The 21,653-nt window shown below is 44.3% G+C and overlaps 1 protein-coding gene across 8 annotated transcripts; it reads right to left on the bottom strand.

The window, feature by feature from the left end:
* On the bottom strand, positions 1-14,828 carry HYKK (hydroxylysine kinase). Of its 8 annotated transcripts, none has more exons than XM_039493420.1 (6): positions 14,607-14,798; positions 13,174-13,198; positions 12,044-12,397; positions 9,657-9,799; positions 2,661-2,844; positions 3-1,708 (listed from the first exon to the last, which is right to left on the bottom strand). In XM_039493420.1, the coding sequence occupies exons 3-6, from the start codon at positions 12,387-12,389 to the stop codon at positions 1,248-1,250; spliced, it is 1,134 nt and encodes a 377-aa protein (XP_039349354.1). In that variant the 5' UTR covers positions 12,390-12,397; positions 13,174-13,198; positions 14,607-14,798; the 3' UTR covers positions 3-1,247. The 8 variants fall into 8 exon arrangements, with proteins under 8 accessions (XP_039349360.1, XP_039349354.1, XP_039349356.1 ...); XM_039493422.1 differs by lacking the exon at positions 14,607-14,798 and adding an exon at positions 14,443-14,544; XM_039493426.1 differs by lacking the exon at positions 13,174-13,198 and having other exon boundaries at positions 1-1,708; positions 12,071-12,396.
* Positions 14,829-21,653: the final 6,825 nt, after the last annotated feature.

Below are 21,653 nucleotides of genomic sequence, written 5' to 3'. Positions count from 1 at the left end.
AAATTTGATTATAAAAGTCAGGTTTCGAAAATTATAACTAATCTCACAAGTCAGGGTCAGAAGGCTTAACCAAGAGAGAGACAGAGATGGGTTCTCACCACACCGTGAAGCTTGAATCGATCAGGGGTCCCAGATGCTGGCGGTAGTTGAGGGTCTGTAGTGCTGGAGACAGGCAGAGGCCCCAGCACAATCAGTCAGGAGAAGATGAAGTCCCAATGGAACTGATGCAGATTTTGGATCCAGGCATCAGAACACTTACTTGAGCATGGGTAGGGGTTTTTGTAGAGAAACAGCAATGGTTCAAGGGAGAACACTAGATTTGTTTATGTGTAAATTGATGGCTCAAGGGAGTATACCAAAGTCATTTTGTTCAGGCTAGACAAAGGGAGCTGATCATTTCTGACTATGGGCCGTGTTCCTGGGAGGGAGCTCACAATGCAATTAGGGAGCTTCACTATTTTGGATACCAATACTAGAATTGGTCTGATAACTGCTGAGCTGGGTGTGTGCAGGTGTGGGTTCGTTAACATCTGGAGCAGAGATTCCCATGATGCAGGGTTTCCCTGATTTTCTGGGCCCAGAGTTCTGTGTGGTTCTTGCCTTGGAATCTCTGTTCTCCATTCTGTATGCCAATAGAGATGCTTCCTTGTCCCATCTTGGATGCAAATGGGGCTAGGGGAGTTTCCTTAATCCTGTCACCCTTATCCCAGCGGTTTAGGTGTGCCTCCCACTGCCTTTTCATTGCTTTTTGTAAGTCTTTCTTCTGATCGGTTTTGGTTCAAGCAGAGGCGGGGGGGGGGGAAGGGGGGAGGTCTTCCATGAGTCAGACAGGCTTGGTACTGTGCCCTGGTTCCCCAAGAACACAGAGCTGCTAGGTAACAATGTTGAGCCCAATTTTCTAAACTGTACACGGGCAATTACCTGTGAAAAAATGTACAATTTCAATGCACATTTAGCAAGCCAAGTGTCTCTAGGCATATACATGACTGGCTGTTTGGGTGTGTAAGTATTCAGTGTGCATGTACCACCCTGGTAACTGAACATGAGCAGACACCTTGTAGTTTTTAAAAAAAATCATTGTCTTAAGAGCCAGTGATACATCTCTGAAAACATTCACAATGCATTATTTTATCTTTAAATTACTTTTTAGAATGTAGTGAATACAAATTGTACAATTACATAAATTGTTAGGTGCATCTTTACTTGTAAGTATATGAACATTTGTGTCTGTAATAAAGATATGAAAGCTACACAGGTTCATTGTTCATATATGCTTTTGCAGTCTCAAACCAAATCTTCTCTACAGCTTCTTGGCCCACCTCAAACATTCTTAATAAGTGCTTCCATCCAGTTTTTGCTGTGATCATTAGGTATTCTTTGTTCTCAGGATACAAGAGGGAAGTGTATGAGGCTATTACAAGTGACTGAGAAAATCTACCACTCACCAAGAGAAACAGGGCATCTCTCTCCTCTGTTGTCAATGGTACAATGCTTTCAAACCCTGCAAGAACATGCCCTCCAACACTGAGAGGATCCTTGCTCTCAATCATCATGTACATGATAGTTATTGCTAATTCAAATACATAGTAACCATAGCTCATGTCACTAAAGTCCAAAATACCAGACACTCTATATTGTGGATTCTCTGGTGAAGCAGTGTTGGAATCTAATAAGATATTGTGGTCATTGAGGTCCCCATGATTGATACCTAAATGAAAAAAAAATGGGAACAGTATTATGTATAAATAATAAACAGAAGAAACTTTCCTCTGGCTTTTTTCATTCTTTTAAGAAAATCACACTGAAAATATGCACTTGATTTCCTCATCATATGTGAATACTCGGAGTGTAAATGGATATATATACTGATCTATCTTATAACAAAACAAAACATGACAATATTCCTGTAACCCATCATGCCTTGCTTGGTCTCACTGCTTCCTAATAAGAACCTTAGCTTCATTAATCCTATATAATAGGTGACTAGATGCCAACTGGCAATGGGATTGTGATGATTTATTATTTAGCTTGTGGCAACACCCACAATATGCTAAGTGTATTCCAAATGCAAGGGATCGCACAGAGGGCTTCAAAGACATTGCTATCTGATAGCTGTCCAGTGGCCTATATTAAATGAGTTAGTAGTCTCTGCCTGTTTCTACCATTTGGTGTCTACATAATGAAGACCTTCACTGTAGGTGGCAGTCTCAGAGGACTTGTCTACACTGGCAACGTTAAAGTGCTGCCACAGCAGCCCTTTAACATGGCTTGTGTAGTCGTGGCGCTAAATAAACCCCACCTCCATGAGGGATGTAGCTCCCAGCGCTGGTGCACTGTCTATACTGGCATGTTACAGTGCTGCAACTTGCAGTGCTCAGGGGGTGTTTTTTCACACCCCAAGCAAGAAAGTTGTAGCACTGTAAAGTGCCAGTGTAGTCAAGCCCTGAGACTGAACTCCCCTTTCATTCTTTAAGATGATTCCCTCCCAGTCCTGTTTCTGTGGCATGCTCATGGTGCATTGTGGGGAAATTTGTACATCCTGTGGATAAAGTAAATAATTTATGCCTACAGTGCCTTGAATTTGCCACCTCTTACAAACACATTCCCTTTTAAAAATTTCTTACATTACATTACAGTATAATTGCATTAAAAATACTCACAGGCTCGAAAATTCCTTAGCTTGGGTACTATTTTATCTTTGAACTGCTGAATAACTTGCTCCACAACTTCACGATAACTATTCTGGCCCAGGGCATGAATATACTGCTCTAGAAGAGGAACATTTGCCAAGTTCCAAATGAACTTCCCTCGATGCAGACTTTTTATTGATGGATGATGGAATTTCTTAAGGAAAACACAAGAAAAAAAGATTGTATACAATAGCTCTGCTACAGTGAAGAAGTGGCCTGATCCAATGCTCATTAAAGTCAGTTGGAATGCATTGATTTTAATGGGCTTTGGATCAAGTCCATGGAGAGGGGGCTTTGCTTTGACAGTCATTTCATACCATGTGAAACCTTGTGATGGTCTGAAATTAAAGCCTCATTCAAGCTGAAGTGTGAAAATCCTTCCCTTAAGATAGTTGTAAGAAACACCTAAGGGAAACACACCTAAAAAGAGAGAAGCAGAGAACACAGAAACTGAGGACAGACAAGAACAGGGAGAGGGACAGAGGAAAAAAGCAAAAAAGCCGAGCAGTAGCATCTGAGCACAGTGTCATCCTGGAAAAAGCTAGAGAGAGGGCTTTTGGGGCTGTTGGCTAAAGGGGCTTGGGCAGTAAAATAAGAAACTCCTCTTTTTGTTTTTGGTTCCTCCTGCATTTGGAAAAGCAGGATTTGGTACATTTCTTGTAAATACATAAGATTGCATCAAAGAAAATACCAGACTCCATAATTTCTACTTTCACCAGGAACATCCCCAGTATCCCAAAATTTGACTAGCTGCTCAGGGAAACAATACCAACAGTGTCCTGGAAGATGATTGGTTTCAGTACATTGATACCCACCCACATCTTTCAGTAACAAAGATTAATTTAAGCAATTCATCATTCTTTAAAATATTATAGTGCTGGTGATGATAAAAGCTTACATACACGTAGAAACTTTAATCTGTAAGAATCCCACAGCGCCTCTCAAATTGCATACATCCAATAACACTTTTTGGGCACAACAAGCTATACATACAACTGCTGCCAAAGTATAAAAGAGGCCTGAAGGTATTTACTAAAAGTAGATACAATCTGAGCACTTAAATGCAACCACTTCTGGGACACAGTCTGCCAACCAGCTGGCTCTCAGCATACTGCACAACAGTGCAAGGGATAGGAAACTTGGGCCAATGATAATGGAGCAAAGCTCTAGGCTTATAAAAAGTATCATGGGACCATTAATGTCCATTCAACACAGGCAGACACTCACCCATAAGATCTGCATGCAGTAAACTAACTGCATCTCGTTTTATTTACTTGGAAAAGATGAACAGCCAAGTTGACTGTACTCTGATTTGACCCTGTGTATCCAGGGAATCTAGGTATTTCAAACTTAATCTTTAGGCCACTAAGCCATTCTCTCTCTTGCACATGCACAGGTAATTTCTGAAAGCAGCATAGAGGAGGAGAGGCATACCAGTGCCTTTCTTAATTTTTGCCTCTCTTATATTGGCACAATCTCCTTGGGTTGGCTTGGCTAAGCTGGTTTTAGGGGCAGATTCTGCCAGTGGTGCAGTGCAAAAGCACACTGCAGTGGCAAATCTAGCCCCAGGTTGGTTTGATATAGTTTATTTGGTTTGGGATAGTTGAAAATAGAAGTATGGATGAAAATCACAGATAAGATAATGAACAGGATACTGCCTCAAAACTAAAATGTGATTACATACTATTACAGCATCTCCGATGCAGTTAAGAAGCACTGCACTAGTAAGAACAATGCCACTCGGTGATCAAATATTGCAGTTTTAACCTTCTATATAACAGGCAATGTCAGCTGTTCAGGAGAGACGGACACCATTAATGTGAAGTCTACTCAGTTTTAAAATACAAGTGATACGTTATTCAGGTTCTATACCTTCCTATGAGTATCCCCTGCTAATGTTTATGGTTTTACCATAACATGTTGCTATTTTAAAAATGTTTTTCTCTCCCCTGTAAGACCCACATAGGCAAACAGAGGATCTAATGGGGAAACAGTGAAACTTACTATACACAAAGTGCTGTCAAATGTACATGGAAACTAACTGGGGGGAAAAAAAGGAAATTATTTTTCTCTACTATCTGTCAGCTATAGTAATCTTAGATTTTGTGTGTCTCAAGTGACAAGAAGAAGGTTATTCCTTTTAAATAAATGAAACTGTATAACTGAAGTTATATAGGGCATATGGATTTTTCCCCATTCTCCATTAAAGTTAATCATATACTTCTCTCTCTCTCTTCAGATAATGTAATGTATGTATATTCTGAGAGCAGCTTGTCTATTTAAATTATTTCAACCGCATTGCATTTTAACACCATGGACTCTTGTAACACTAAATTATCTTTCCCACACTGATAAATGCACTTAACATTTAAAAGCATGGTTAGTAACACTGGCATTCAAATTTCAGTAGCACAATTATCTGAAGTCTGTAACCAGAAAATGAGAAGCAGAGGTTAATGAAAAGTACTACATAGCACAAAGTTCTCTTATGTAACAGAAATGCAATTACTAGCTGATTTATTGGCCTTCGTTACTTTGTTTAATCAAAGATGAAAGGAAGACCTTACTTTGCTTTCCATCCAGTTTAAAATTTATTTGACTGGAAACAGCACATTAAGGGAATTGTCACAAATGTCTGCATATTAAGCACAACTGTTCTGTTACAAGTGTACCAATCTGTACCAGTGCAAACTGGTCATGGTTCAAATGGTTACTATAAAAAGAGTCAGGTAAAAAAGGAATTTTCAAAAAATTCAGCCAGTTGAGCTTCTGGGATGTCCACTTCACATAATAAATAAATAACAGTAATACTACCTTGCCCTTCTTTAGCACCTTCCCTGTGAGGATCTCAAAGCACAGCACAAATGTTAATGAAATCAGCCTCACAACACCCATTAGTAGGCAATAGTATCTCCATTTTGCAGATGAGCCACAGAGCAGTTAAGGTCAAGCAGCAATTCTATTATGGAGGACAATCTATTAATAGAAGAAGCTCTTCCTACATGAAGGGTTATGCTAATTATGGGCATGGCTAAGATCCCATAGCTGAACTCTGGCTCTGAAGACAATCGTTGGGAGGTTAGCACTAATAGAGAAAGGAGCTGCAGACAGACACAATAGGCTGATTCTGTCCAGTTTTCCTTGAGTATATATATATATTTAATCCATATAGATCTACCTATCTGAGGGTACGTCTACACTACCCGCCGGATCGGAGGGTAGTAATCGATCTATCGGGGATCAATTTATCGCGTCTCGTCTGGATGCGATAAATCGATCCATGAATCGACGCCCATACTCCACCTTGGTAGGAGGAGTAAGCAGCATCAACGGGGGAGCCGCGGCAGTCGACTCGCTGCCATGAGGACGGCCAGGTAAGTCTAACTAAGATACTTTGACTTCAGCTACACGAATAGCGTAGCTGAAGTTGCGTATCTTAGATCGATCCCCCCGTGTAGACCAGCCCTTGGGTACTTTTATGGCTCCTGTTACCAGTATCTGAGAACCTCACCATTGTTAATGTATTTAATCCTTACAAAACCTTTGTGAGGTAAGGAAGTACTATTATCCTCATCTTACAGATGGGGAACAGAGGCAGAGAGAGAATAAAAGTGGCTTTCTCAAAGTCACACGGGAAGTCTGTGCCAGAGCAAGGAACTGAACTCAGGTCTCCTGATGTCCTATCCACTGCACCATCCTTCCTCTCTAACAGTATTGTCCTGCGTGTTAACTTTATTCACTCACAAAAAGAGCATGCCTCTGTTCCAATACCTTCAGAGACCATCTCTTAAATCATCTCTCATGCACTGGGCAGCGCCTGATATAGCTGTAATAATGAATGAAAGCGATTTTCAGGCTGCAAATGTACATAGTCCCAGTCACTAGCTGTTAAAATCCCTAAGGATGGCTGGCTCATGAGCTGCAAAGTTTGGATTCAGATCCAAATTCTCACAAAGTCCAGAGGCATTTAGATCAGAGTTTTTATCTGCCCCCTCTGAAAAAGGTCTAGCACAACCGTGGGGCACACTGGGTCTGAAAGTTTTTTGGCCTCCAGAGCTGCAATGAACTCCATAGAACAGTGCACTAATCATCAGCAAACACATTCAATTTAAAAGGGATTTTAAAGAATAGCGGGAGATTCTCTTTTGTTCTTATTGCCAGGTGTAGTTATGGCTAATGATTCTTCGGTGTAGTTAAGGGGAATTGGACGAGATCACAAGTAGGAAGGTATGTTGCTGAAGAAATGTATATACTCCATCATGCTGGCATATAGCCAGTTAAGGTACATCTATGTCACGATCGGGAGGTCTGACTGCAGTTCATGCAGCCATACCTAAGCTAGCAGAGCTGGCGCTAGGCATAAGCAGACCCGGGCAGCTCAATGAGGGCCCCCTATTTGCTTTTTATTATGTGTGGGAGGTCCCCCCAAAAAATCCTGCTTAGGGACCCCAATGGGGCAGCACTGTCTCTGCAAGCTAGCTCTGATTGACCTAGCTTGCTAAAAATGGCAGTGAAATCGCAGCAACATATGTACCCACCTGAGTACATATTAACAGCTAACCCATGCCGCTGCACTTCACTGCTATTTTTAGCAAGGTAACTTGGAACTGCCAACATGTGCAACTATCACACCTCCTGAGTGCAGAGCAGACATACCTTCACATTCACAGTCCTTCCTATAGGTATTTTTCAGCTGAAAGCCAAATTAAATTGATGAACAAGAGCAAAGTAAGGATGTTCTCATTAGCTGGCCATAAGTGATTTTGCCTGAACCTCTCTCTACTGGGAGGAAAGAAGAGAAGGAAGAATTTTTAGTTTAAGTGAGGGAGAGGAGGTTAAGGGGGTGGAGAAGGGAAGGGAAGGCTATTTGGAGGTGAAGTGAATTTTTCATGTGGTGTCGCAAAATGACTGCTCCCTGAGCCGCTGCGTCACACATTAGACATGAATCGCTCCTGCCTAATCCACTCTCCACTAATTCAGGACATATCAAAATTGAAAATAGCTGACCTGCTGGAATCACATTAAAGACCAGACACCATCACTTTTGCTCTGTTCAGCATTTTGAAAGTTCAAAGAGAAAAAATATTCCTCACTTTGAATACACAATGAAATGTGCTTGAAAATACTGTGACTCCGTCATAAAAGTACATCTAAAACTGGGAATGCACACATTTCCTTTACACCGTCAACAAAATTACAGACAATAGCCAGAGGGAGAAGGCAAATAACTGTAGTTGCAGCCGTGTTGGTCCTAGGATACTAGAGTCAAAGTGGGTGAGGTGATGTCTTTTATTGGACCAACTTCTGTGAAGAATAGGACTAAGAAGAGCTGTGTGGCTCAAAAGCTTGTCTCTCTCACTAACAGAAGCTGGTCCAATAAACAATATTACCTCACCCACCTTGTGTCTCTATTAGTAAGAAAGACATATAGGGCAAGATTCTGTGAGGCACAGCCTAAAATGTGCAGCCCATGCAGTAGGGGGTCTATGGTAGCTTTAAGCCACCTTTGTATCCTCCTGGTCCTGGATTGCCCCAGGGGTTGTAGAGGCCCTGCAATAAGGCAGACAGCCTTTCCCTGTAGGATGCAGCATTGTCCAGAATCTCCACACTACTGGATTCTGAAGCACCGCCCCTCTCCCCCCTACATGCCAGAGGGTCCTCACAAGCAGCCTCATCATTGCCTGCTGCAGTGATTCTGCCAGGGAAATCATCCCCCCACCAGAATTGAGGCTTTTCGGACCCCTTAATAGTGCTCTGGCCCTTTAACCCTATGTAAAGGGGCCAGAATTTCACTTGTATTGTTTGTGTGCATTGTTATGAAGTCTTTTGCATTTCTATAGTGCCTTCCATTCAAGGATCTCAAAGAACTTTACACACATCTATATATTCAGCTTCATAGCTCTTGTGTGCGGGAAGCACTCTCTCCATTTTACTGAGAGGGACAGGGAAGTGAAGTAATTTGACCAAGATCACACTAAGTCTGTGGAAGAGCTGGTAATAGAACCCCAATCTTTAGACTCCCAGTTATGTGCTTTAACCACAAGAGCATCACATGTCCCCTAAAGTATAAGGTAAAATAATGGGCAGACATGCTGTTAAACAGTAAAGCCACGGGTGGGTTTGGGGACCTTGTCTAATATAATCCACTATTATATGTGCTGAGGAACATGGCTGAAGGCTAAGGACTAGATTCAATCTTGCATTCGAGATCCATTCAACACAAGATTGGGGGAAGCTAGATACTGCTCCCCTGTTCTCTGGGCTGGGCTGCACTGCACCAGTTCCGGCATAAAACAGAGCAGCCATAGGAACCACAAGCTATTTGAGGTGAAGGCAGCTGGCAGAGGAGACAGCTCAGTCCAAGCAGGAAAATCCACATTCTAAGCCTGAAAAAAGAACAGGAGTACTTGTGGCACCTTAGAGACTAGCAAATTTATTTGAGCATAAGCTTTCGTGGGCTACAGCCCCACTTCATCGGACTGCAGCCCACAAAAACTTATGCTGAAATCAATTTGCTAGTCTCTAAGGTGCCACAAGTACTCCTGTTCTTTTTGCGGATACAGACTAACACGGCTGCTACTCTGAATTCTAACCCTGGTTCACTGAGGCATTCCAGTTGGTCACAATACAAAACACAGTGAAAAAAGTGAAGTCCTAAGTGGACGCAGATTTGTAGTACTTAACAACGTGGTTGTGTTCTCTTTTCAAGCCTGGAAAGAATAACGGAAGCCATGGCTAGGGCATAGTTACGTACTACAGAGCCACACACAAGAGCACTGTTGTGTGTTGAGTAATCTATGTCTGCGGTGTTCAGGCGGTGTTTGCAGGTAGCTCTGAAGCTGCAGGACTTGTGAATGGCTCTGATGTTACTGTGAGATGTCGCTAGTTATACGTGTTATGAAGTGCATAAAATACTAGGTGGGAACAGATCACTCCCACTTGCATGCTGAGAACAAAAAGTCCCACCTCTGTGAGAGTTTTATCCAATCTGGCAGCTAGTTTCCCAATCTCATATAAAATGTGAGGATTTGTAGAGATTGTTGCCACGGTCATGCCTGGGAGGTAGGTCAGCAGTCTCACCATGTACTTTTTTGTCACAGAGCCAGTACCTAATAGGCAAAGAGATAGAGTGTGAATCATTTCAATACACTCCATTGAAGATCGTTGTGTGCAAGGACAAGGAGGTTTCTCCCATTATAAACGAAATCAAACTCAGCTCAAAAAGAGACAATTCAAAGAACAGATTTACTAGGTGACATTAGGAAAGGCTAACGCTCAGCGCATGTGGAGTGTAAGTGAAATTCCTTGCCTTTATGTACGAGAGTGACACACCTTGGGAAGGTTCCCCTTTCATGCGCACAAAGAGCTTGATCCAACACCAATGTCAGACTTTGCATTATTGCAGTGGGCCTAAAGAGAACCTAAAATAATAGGTTTCTCTATCAGAGTGATGAGTCTCAATGGCCCTGGTTACCGTATTGAAATTACAGTGTTGAGGGAACCAGGTTCAATAGAGTATTCTCCCACCATGCATGTTCTTGCATTGTAGATGGGTCTGAACTGTGTTTGAAACTACATCCCCAAACCATGGAGCTGGGGAAATAACTTGTAATAAGATTTATTTAATGACGTTTGCCTTTTTTTTGTTTGCGATTTACCTGCAAGTAGATCAGCATTTTCTCACATCTATTAATCTGAATGTATTTTCTGAATAATTTTTATAGCTAAGTCTTTTTCTGTTCTGTTTCTATTTGTGAGCAGTTTGATGCATTCACTATTTGAAGTTCAAGTTATTTTGACTGACCACCTAGGTCACATGGCATGTTTCTGTTCCCTTAATGGATGAGGATAGCCTATAGGCTTAAGTTTCTGGTCTGAATACTCATGAGTGTGAATTCCAAATTCCTTGTTGGTGATTCCTTCACTGCAATATTTGCTGTTTCTACAAACAGTCCTGCCAGAAACACATTAGAACATTTGCAGAAAGCAAATACAAAAATGGAAGTTAACTGAAAAATGAGAATTAATATGTGCAGAAATTCCTTTGGAGAATTCACAGTTCTCTGTTAAACCATGCTATGACCCTGTGTGACAAGGCATCATTCTACTCCTGTCTTTTTTCTAGGCATAAACTGCTCCGAGACAGTAGTGCTGGAACAATTTTTATAGTGAGGGTGCTGAAGATGGAAAACATGGATTTGGGTTGTTATTACTACTTCAAGCCAGGGGGTGCAGCAGCACCTCTGAACCCCTAGTTCCAGCACCTATGCTCAGAGACCTTCTTCTGGTCAAACAGCATATACAATCTATTTACAGCATTCTCCCCATCATCTTTACAAATTCATGCAACTCTGTATTTACAAGCATAGAAGCCTTATCTCACTCAGCCAAGGAGAGAGGGGAGACAGAAGATATCTTTCCCCTGAGAGATCTCCCCTGGCTCTGGCTCTCTCAAGCCTGCCAGTCTGTCTCTTCCCCCTGGCCTGGGCACTTCATTCTCGTGCCTTTTTTGCTTTCTGGGCTAATGTCTTCTGGGTTTTCTTCAGCCCATCCCACACTATCAGTTACACACAGCTTTGTCCCTCAAGTTTACTCCAGGGCAATTTAACTGGGGCTTCAGAGATCTGAAGGCTGGTACTACTGCTGTTGTCCAGCACCTTGTCACACCCTGCTAGAGCTACCAAAGAGAATTTTAGCCTAATTACCTGAACATCTCTTTTAATACACTTCACATGCCTACACACAAAAGTGCTTGTACGGGTGCACAAGCATTTTATCAATTGCACTTATTCTGAGCAAGACTCACATAAGTTGCCTCTTGCCTTGGGACTCCCTGCACCATGGTAGTGCCAGTGTAGGACAGAAAGCACTGGCATTTCACTTGCAGAGGTGCAATTGGTCTTCCTAGCACAGTTCTACAGTGCACCAGATATGCTGGCAGTGAGCTTTCTGGTCAAGGCTCTCCTCCCCAGAGCAGAGGTGATATTTCACCTATAAAGTTTAAGTGCTTATATTTTAGAAATAGAAAATTCGATGGGACAGTGGATTGGAAGCAGTGTCTGGACCTGTAGGACAGGTACCTACAACACACTGCTACAGTTCAGAGAATGCTGTATGTGCAATCTGAGCACCTGAAAGAGGGCAACTGTTGCAGATATGCAGCTGCTCTAGGTCACTCATGCTGGTGTGGATTTCAGTGGCATTACTCCAGATTTATACAAGTGTACCAGAGGAGAATGTGGCCCAATTGCAATCACTGGGACAAATCCTTTGGGATACTCAGTGGTAGCTTGTGGTGGCATGAGGATGACAAAGCAGAGGGTAATTTTTTGGAGGATTTTGTAATCTCTCACCTAATGATTCTAGAGACATGATGTTACCGTTTTTAGTAAGATGGGGCATAGCTGAAGGAAACCCTTCAACATTCAAAAACATCATGATCTGGGTCTGCACTTCAATGAGTTCAGGATTCTGGCTATCTTCACAGTTGGTGATTTTGAGAACATACTCGTCAGCACCGTCTGCTGTTCCCTCACTTCTTGAAATGTGAACATGAAAATTCTGATCATCATAGCTGGGGAGTGATCTGATTGCAGATACTTTTAATCCAAATACCCTTTCAACTAATTCAGTGGCTTCTTTTTCACTGAATGCTGGTTTAATTAATGTCTGGGATTCCTGGATGTTTCCAGAAGACATTGTGTATCTAGGAGAAAACAGAGAGATTAGAAGATTTCAGTTGTATTCTGCCATTTAATACGGGCATAAGTTAATGTAACAAAACAAACTCTGGGGTAGAAGGCTTCATACATTTATTAGTGAGGGGGAAAAAAGCTTCTGTGTTTAATGAAAGTTTAACCATTCAGGATTCTCCATGTGCATTCTCTCTTTCTTCTCCAGCTTCTTATTTGTAACTTCACTTCATCCTTTGCTGCAGTTTCCATGATAAGGATATCTATATCTATATCTATCTACACACACCTCTACTCTGCTAGAACGCGACCCGATATAAAACGAATTCGGATATAACACGGTAAAGCAGTGAGGAGCCCCGGGCCCTTTAAATCCCTGCCTGAGCCCCGCTGCCAGTGCTCTGGCGGTGATTTAAAGGGACCAGGGCTCCCCACAGCAGCTGGAGCCCCAGTCCCGTTAAATCCTTGCTGGGGCTCTGGCAGCCAAGCTTGGGCAGTGATTTTAAGGGCCAGAGGCTCCAGCTGCTGTGGGGAGCCCCGGGCCCTTTAAATCCGGTGATTTAAAGGAGCTCCGGTGGTGATTTAAAGGGCCCGGGGCTCCCCGCAGCGGCTGGAGCACTGGGCCCTTTAAATCACCGCCGGGGAAGCCGGTCCAGTCCGGATTTATATACACACACAAAATTTTTGTTGAGAAATAAAACATAAAAATGAACAACTTAGTGGATGCTAGCTAGTAAAATTAATAAGCACAAAATATAAAATATCACCAGTCAATGTCAAGGTCACCTGGCATATTGCTAATGTACCAACAATTTCCTAAGAAAAAAAGAGATCAAAATGCTATCCACGGCTCTTAAATTCGGATCCAATATCAGGTAACCCTTTCAACCAATGTGAACTTATTTTTTTACAAGTGTAATCCTTCCTTCAAAATTCAACTAACGATCAAGAAATATTAAAGTGCCAATATATCAACAATACATTCAAAACAGCAGGACAATTAAAAACATCCAATCCATTCCCAAAAGGTTCCTTTCCATTTTTTCCAATGCCAGTTATCAGTTTTTCTGTTGAAAGTGCTACGTAAACAATTCTCCTCAAAACCTCAGCAGAGCCTTGATGAACCTTGCGTCTGACGAAGTGGGTATTCACCCATGAAAGCTTATGCTCCAACACGTGTTAGTCTATAAGGTGCCACAGGACTCTTTGTTGCTTGATGAACCTTGGACTCTGTTGAAGTCAGCAGCCCCATCCTTTACACAGGGGCGGGTCCAGGCACCAACGCTCCAAGTGCATGCCTGGGGTGGCAAGCCACAGGGGGTGCCCTGGTGGTCACTGTGAGGGCGGTAGTCAAGCTGCCTTTGGTGGCATGCCTGCGGGAGCTCCGCCAGTCCTGCGGATTCAGTGGCAATTCGGCAGCAGGTACACTGAAGCCACGGGACAGGTGGCTCTCGTGCAGGCGCGCCGCTGAATCCGCGGGACCGGGGACCTCCTGCAGGCGCGCCACCGAAGGCAGCCTCCCTGCTGTGCTTGAGGCAGCAAAAAAGCTAGAGCCGCCCCTGCCTTTACATTTTGGTGTGGGATGGGACATACTACTACCCATCTGGGTACAGAGGGAGGGACAGGAGAGTGAGTGCTTCTCAAGGGCCCATCCACAGCAACCAAACTATGCTCCCCAGTAACAATCTTATTAGAACCAAACGCCGTTTTAGCGCCATTTCTGACCTGTGCCACAGCCCTGGCCTGTCTCCTATGGCCTACACGGGCTCTAGACCCCCTTGTTCTTACACCGGCTAACGCCCGTCTTTCAAACTGGTTCTTTCCCCACACTCTCCGGCGGGGCGGGAATCCGCGGCCGCTGCCCTGCCAGGCGGGGCTGCAGCTTTCACAGCAGCTGGCAGTGGAGCTGAGACGTCCCAGCTCAGACTACAGCCTGACAGCCGAGTGCCCCGCACCTGCCAAACGCCCCACCAGCGCTGTCAGGCAACCCAACAGGCTGCGCTGCGCCAGGTTTCCCAGCCTCCTAGCAGCAAACTGCATTGACACAGATCGGAACGAACCAGCCGTGCTGGCCAGGACGCGGCGTCGATTCTGACCCTGGCCCCTTCCAGCGGCAAAGCCTTCCGGGTCTGCTGCAGAAAGACGCTGCGCCTCTCCCAGCGCGTCCGCCCCGCCCCGCCTCCGCAAAGCGGACTGGCTCCGATTTCAGCGGAACGAGTCCTACCGCACACGGCGCTGGGCTCCGCTGGTCGCCTGGGGCCGGACGAGTCCCTCCAGCTCCAGCTCCGCGGCTCTTCGCCAGGGGCGGATTATAAGGAACCGTCTGATTGGCTGCTGGGTGCGCCCCGCCTTTGGGCGAGGGGCAGCCCGAGTTAATCACCGGGGTTAGGGCCCAAAGGGCCTTGTCTACCCTCATATCTACCTTACTCACTGGCTCCACGGGGAGCGATCCGCCCAGCGGGGATCGATTTATCCTGACTAGTCTAGCCATGATAAATCGATCCCCGAGCACTCTCCCATCAACTCCTGCACCCCAGCTGCGGGAGAGGTGCAGGCAGAGTCGACAGGGGAGCGGCAGCAGTCAACTCACCCTAGTGAAGACACTGTGGTAAGTCGATCTAAGTACACGGACTTCAGCTACGTTATTCACCTAGATGAAGTTAGGTAACATAGGCCTGGTCTACACTGGGGGAGGGGGGGGGCGTCGATCTAAGGTACGCAAGTTGAGCTACGCGAATAGCGTAGCTGAACTCGAACTACCTTAGTTCGAACTACTTACCCGTCCTGACGGCGCGGGATCGAAGTCCGCGGCTCCCCCGTCGACTCGGCGGTGGTGGAGTTCCGGAGTCGACGGGAGCGCATTTGGAGTTCGATATAGCGCGTCTAGATGAGATGTGCTATATCGAACTCCGAGAAGTCGATTGCTACCCGCCGACCCGGGCGGGTAGTATGGACGTACCCTAAGGGTATGAATAGACCAGACGCGATACATTGATCCCGGAATGTGCTCCCTGTCGACTCCAGAACTCCACCAGGGAGAGAGGCGGTAGCAGGGGTGACGGGGGAGCGGTGGCTGTCGATCCCGCGCCACAAGGCCATGAAGTAAGTCGACTTCAGCTATGCTATTCTTGTAGCTGAAGTTGCGTATCTTAGATCAAACCCCCGCCCCCCAGTGTAGACCAGGCCTTAGATTGATCCCCCCCAGTGTAGACCAGGCCTAAATCACATGGATTACACGAAGGCTGAATAACTCGTTGGTTGTAAAGGTGCTGGTGCAAGGCTCTATAAGGCCTGGTCTACACTGGGGGGTGGGGGGGATTGATCTAAATTATGCAACTTCAAGCTACGTTAATAACGTAGCTGAAGTTGCCGTAATTAGATCTAATCACCGTGGCGTCTTCACTGCGGTAAGTCAATGGCTGGTGCTCTCCCGTCGACTCCGCCTGTGCCTCTCACCCTGGTGGAGTACTGGAGTCAACGGGAGAGCGCTTGGCGCTTGATTTATTGTGTCTAGACTAGACCCGCTGCCCATCAATCCAGCGGGTAACGTAGACAAGCCTGCATTGCTACTGCTGTTGGCAGGGGACAGCTGTCTGTGCTATTGCAATGCCCTGTAACAAACATTCCCAAGGCAGTTCATAGTCACAGGGAAGCCATCGTCCTGAAAGTATTGGAGGTGGACAGTACTGGTTCCTGTTCAAATGCTAAGCTAGCCCTGAACTGAGCTCCCAAGTAGAGGCAGGATGATCTTGTGGTTAAGGCAGTGGAGTGGGACTCAGGAGATCTTGTTCCTGGCTGTGCTGCTGATTTTCTGTTTGATTGAGGCAGGTCATAATCAGGCTGTGGCTCAGTTCCCACCTATAAAATCGACATAATAATCCTTTATTGTGCATTGTCTATGTAGATTTTGAGCTCTTTGGAGAAAGACTCACTCATACCTGTTTTTACAGCACCTAGCACAATGTGGCTGAAGCCTCTCTAGGAACTACTGCAGTACAAATCAGTCAAGGAAGATATGGGTTGTCCTGGCTCATGTGTCAGTAGTTTTCTAACACACACAGTGAGTCTGTCTTTCCTATTCAGTGACATTGTGATGCATGGCTAGAAGGAGTTAAACATCCTGCAAAATAAATAACCCTCAAAAGACATGTGGGGAGATAATGCTTGTGTTTTTGTGTATTTACATATGTATGAGTAGGGTCGACAATGTAATAAACAGTCCCTGTCTATGCTGTATTCTGATAATTTAGAGGTAAAAAAGCATCCTATCATTTCAATGAATTGCAAACACGGGATATCTCAGTATTCATCTCTCTTTGAAATGTGCTGTGAATGGTGGAGGAACAAGCAAATGGCTTTATGTTAATTCTAGGGCTGTCAAGTGATTAAAAAAATTAATCGCGATTAATCACGCTGTTAAACAATAGAATACCATTTATTTTAAATATTTTGGATGTTTACTAAATTTTCAAATATATTAATTTCAATTACAACACAGAATACAAAGTGTACAGTGCTCACTTTATATTTATTTTTTATTACAAATATTTGCACTGTAAAAAACAAAAATATTTTTTCAATTTACCTCATACAAGTACCATAGTGCAATCTCTCTACCATGAAAGTTGAACTTACAAAAGTAGAATTATGGAAAATAAAAACTGCATTCAAAAATAAAACAATATAAAACTTTAGAGCCTACAGGTCCACTCAGTCCTATTTCTTGGTCAGCTAATCACTCAGACAAACAAGGTTGGTTACAATTTTCAGGACATAATGCTGCCTGCTTCTTGTTTATATCACCTGAAAGTGAGAACAGGCGTTGGCATGGCACTGTTGTAGCTGGCGTTGCAAGATATTTACATGCCAGATGCGCTTAAGATTCATATGTCCCTTCATGCTTCAACCACCTACATGCTTCCATGCTGATAATGGGTTCTGCTTGATAATGATCCAAAGCAGTGTGGACTGATGCATGTTCATTTTCATCATCTGAGTCAGATGCCACCAGCAGAAGGTTGATTTTCTTTTTTGTTGGTTTGGGTTCTGTAGTTTCCGCATCAGAGTGTTGCTCTTTTAAGATTTCTAAAAGCATGCTCCACACCTCGTCTCTGTCAGATTTTGGAAGGCACTTCAAATTCTTAAACTTTGGGTCGAGTGCTGTAGCTATTTTTAGAAATCTCACATTGGTACTTCTTTGCATTTTGTCAAATCTGCTGTGAAAGTGTTCTTAAAACAAACATGCTGGGTCATCATTTGAGACTTCTGTAACATGATATATATATGCAGAATGTGGGTAAAGCAGAGCAGGAGACATACAATTCTCCCCCCAAGGAATACAGTCACAAATTTAATTGACACATTATTTTTTTAACAAGCATCATCAGCGTGGAAGCATGTCCGCTGGAATTGTGGCCCAAGCATGAAGGGGCATATGAATGTTTAACATATCTGGCATGTAAATACCTTGCAACGCTGGCTGCAAAAGTGCCATGTGAACACCTGTTCTCACTTTCAGGTAACATTGTAAATAAGAAGCAGGCAGCAGTATCTCCAGTCAATATAAACAAACTTGTTTGTCTTAGCGACTGGCAGAATAAGAAGTAGGACTGAGTGGACTTGTAGGCTCTAAAGTTTTACACTGTTTCGAGTGCAGTTATGTAACCAAAACAAATCTGCATTTGTAAGTTACACTTTCATGATAAAGAGATTGCACTTCAGTACATGGAAGAGGTGAATTGAAAAATACTATTTCTATCACTTTTACAGTGCATATATTTGTAATAAAAATAATATAAAATGAGCACTGTGCACTTTGTATTTTGTGTTGTAATTGAAATCAATATTGAAAAAGTAGAAAAACATCCAAAAATATTTAATAAATTTCAATTGGTATTCTATTGTTATAAGTGCGATTAATCAAGATTATTTTTTTATCATGATAAATTTTTTTTAGTGAATCGTGAGTTAACTGTGATTAATTGACAGCCTACTTAATTCATTTAGCTAAGTACTGATGATGGACCTCCTTCAAAGTCATCCTAATTACCTTTTGTTCCCTGAGGAACTCCAACTTGTCAAAAGACATGAAATTGTATTAAAGATCCTTGGGTCCTGATTCTGTCATCTCAGATCTGCTCAGGCTTCGTCAGGGGAAGTTTGAGTCGCAAGACTGAGGTCCCAGTTATGCTGGTATGCCCTGAATGTGTTGTTTGGACATTGGACTATAACCTATGAACTAGTTCTGAAAGAACTCTTTGCAAAGACAAAGCTCACCATCTTTGCTATGAATCTGCAACCTCAGTGAATTGAACTCATGTCTGTATGTATATTGATCTTTTAACCATACTCTCGCTTTTGTTTTTTAATACATTTTAGTTTAGTTAATAAGAATTGGCTGTAGTGTGTATTTGGGTAAGATTTGAAATATTCTATAACCTGGGAGGTAATGTGTCCAATCCTTTGGGATTGGTAGAACCTTTTCTTTTATATGATGAAATAAGATTTACAGAAATGTATATCATATTTGACATGGGTACCTGGATGGAGGCCTGAGACTGGATCACTTTAAGGCAGGAATGGCCAACCTGACCCTGAGGAGGAGCCAGAATTTACCCATGTACATTGCCAAAGAGCCACAGTAATATGTCAGCAGCCCCCCCATCAGCTCCCACCACCTCTCCCAGTGCCGCCTCCTTCTCCCTCCCACCTCCCGATCAGCTGTTTCATGGCATGCAGGAGACTCTGAGGGGGAGGAGTGAGGGCATGGCAGGCTGAAGCGAGGGGGCAGGGCCTGTGGCAGAGAGCCAGCGGTTGAGCAGTGAGCACCCCCTGGCACATTGGAAAGTTGGCGCCTGTAGCTCCAGCCCCGGTGTTGGTGCCTATACAAGGAGCCACATAGTAACTTCTGAAGACCGCATGTGGCTCCAGAGCCTCAGGTTGGCCACCCCTGCTTTAAGGGAACTGTGTTGTTTGGACTTCTGAGTAACCAGTAAGGTAATAAAGAAGCTGTTTTGTGCTGTTTTGGTAAATCTAAGTATTGGAATATCCGCCAGCTTTATGGGGATTGTCTGCCCCATTCTTTGCAGTTCACCTTGAGTGTCCATAGTTGGCTCCCCACTAGGCCCCTGCTCACAGACATCAGTAGCTCATCATGGGTCTGGAGTCTCCTAATTTTGTCAGTTATCAGATTCCTGAAAGGCTCCAAGTTCATTTCCTGAATGTCAACATACAGGCAGGCAGTATGGGTTTATGGATATCAAATTCCCTGTGTTGAATCCAGGGGAAATTCCCAGGCCAATTCTGAATTAGTCTGTGGCAAAAACAATGAGGGTGAAAGCCTCGGATTTGGGAGAGATGGGTTCAGTTTCCTAAGCCCCTACCGACTTCTTATAACAGAACCTCGGGCAAGCTACTTAAGTCTCTCTGCCTGTTTCCGTTCTGTACAATGGGGATAACAGCACTTTCCTACCACCCAGGGGCATTAGGAGGACAACTACATTAACGATCATGATACTACAGTAATGGGGGCTATATACCTAACAGCCAGACTGAGGCACTTGCAGGTTCATCCCCTTTTCTAAATGGACTGAAGACTCTGGGGACTCAAAAGTCTGTTGCAAATCTCTGCTGTTTCCTTAATAATCTTTCACCAGCCAGCTGGGGGCACGGATCAGCGTTCACATCACATTCCCCATCAGTACCCAGCCGAGGCCGGGAAAGCTAATGATCCAACCAGCGCACCAAATTCAGTGGTGTGTCCTGGTCATGTGCCACCTGAGGCACGTTGTGTATACGCTAAGACCAGTCACTTGTGATGTTGACAGCAGCATGGAAAGTTGCTCTCAGTAAAACTAAAGACACAGCCCAAAGTATGAAAAGGACTTATAACCGCAAGTCCAGTGGGGCTCTCATCCGATCTGGTAACTGTGTACCAGTTCGTAGTGGTAAAGGCCGAAAATGTAATAAAATACAAAACAAATGGAAGCCAAATCCCCACACTGTGGTCACCCACAACAATCCCGAACTGCCAGTGTACGCTAACCAGCCTGAACAAGGAGGCCCTGAGAGAGTAGTACATAGGGACCAGCTAAAGCGTTGGACTATTAATCTGACCAGGGCTCGTAGGAGGCATAGTGCAGAATTTCCCAAGGAGACTAAAACCAATGGGGTAACCCCAAACCCTAATAAGAATGGCCAGATCCCTCAAACTGACCTAGTACTACCCAAGGACAGAAAAATAGAAAATAAGGGTAATGAACCAGCAGTCTTAAGAAGGTTCCAGCGGTCTAATAAGTGTGTACTGCGTGTTAAACTTAAAAATAATTGTTATTGGTTCTATGTAGTGTGTTGATGAATATTATGTGTAGTATTAAGAAGTAGATGTGGAGTGTTAACTATGTTAAATGTTCTTTTTGTAATTGTTAATGGGTTTTTAATATAATATGATGTGGATATATGTTGTTTTTATGGGGCCCGGATGTACTGGTGTAAATATTGTGGCTGTGGCAGAATTTTAGCAGGGGGGAATGTAAGGGGACTGTTGCCCCCTTACTAACATTCAGTGGGGGTGTTTTGGTTGCTAGCTCCCAGCACTAAAAAGGGAGGGATCGATGGCAAATCAGGACCCTGAGACTGACAGTCCCCAGGAACAATGGCAAGAGGCCAATGCTCCAGGTCAGCCTGATTGACAGGGCGGGCCGGCTAATCAGGGAGTCAGGAGGCCAGGGTGGGTCCCGTCCTCCCTGTGAGCAGGAATGTGCCTGAGTCAGAGTGGGGCAGAGCTAAGGAGAAAGCAGGGGCCCAAGCTGAGCTGGAGAGCAGAGCCGGGCCAGATCCAGAGGGGCCAGAGCTGCAGCCAGAGAGCCAGAGGCACAGCCCAGAGAGCAGACCCTGTGCTGGGAGCGGAGCTGCAGCCAGAGATCCAGGTGTGGTGAGCAACTGGGGCCAGCCAAGAGGGGACCTTGGCAAAGGGCCCAGCACAAAGAGACACCCCCAGCCAAGGGTCCATGCAGGCCAGGCTGGGAGGGGGACCTTAACCTGCCGGGTGGCTGGTACTGGAAAGAAGGATCCCACCACCCAAAGCCCGGAGGTGTGTGGTCACCACCATTGCAAGTGTCCAACCCGCAGCATCCCAGCAGCACAGCCAGGACCTGAGAAGGAGACCTGGGACCTACGAGGAACAGACTGCAAAGTGCCCTGACGTTCCAGAGACACTGTTTGTGATGTTCCCTGCCACAGAGCAGGGTGATGTTTCCCTGTAACCGTTCCC

The sequence above is a fragment of the Mauremys reevesii genome, linkage group 10 (genome assembly GCF_016161935.1).
Source record: "Mauremys reevesii isolate NIE-2019 linkage group 10, ASM1616193v1, whole genome shotgun sequence".
In the NCBI taxonomy this organism is placed as follows: domain Eukaryota; kingdom Metazoa; phylum Chordata; order Testudines; family Geoemydidae; genus Mauremys; species Mauremys reevesii.
This window is presented reverse-complemented; position numbering and strand designations above follow the sequence as displayed.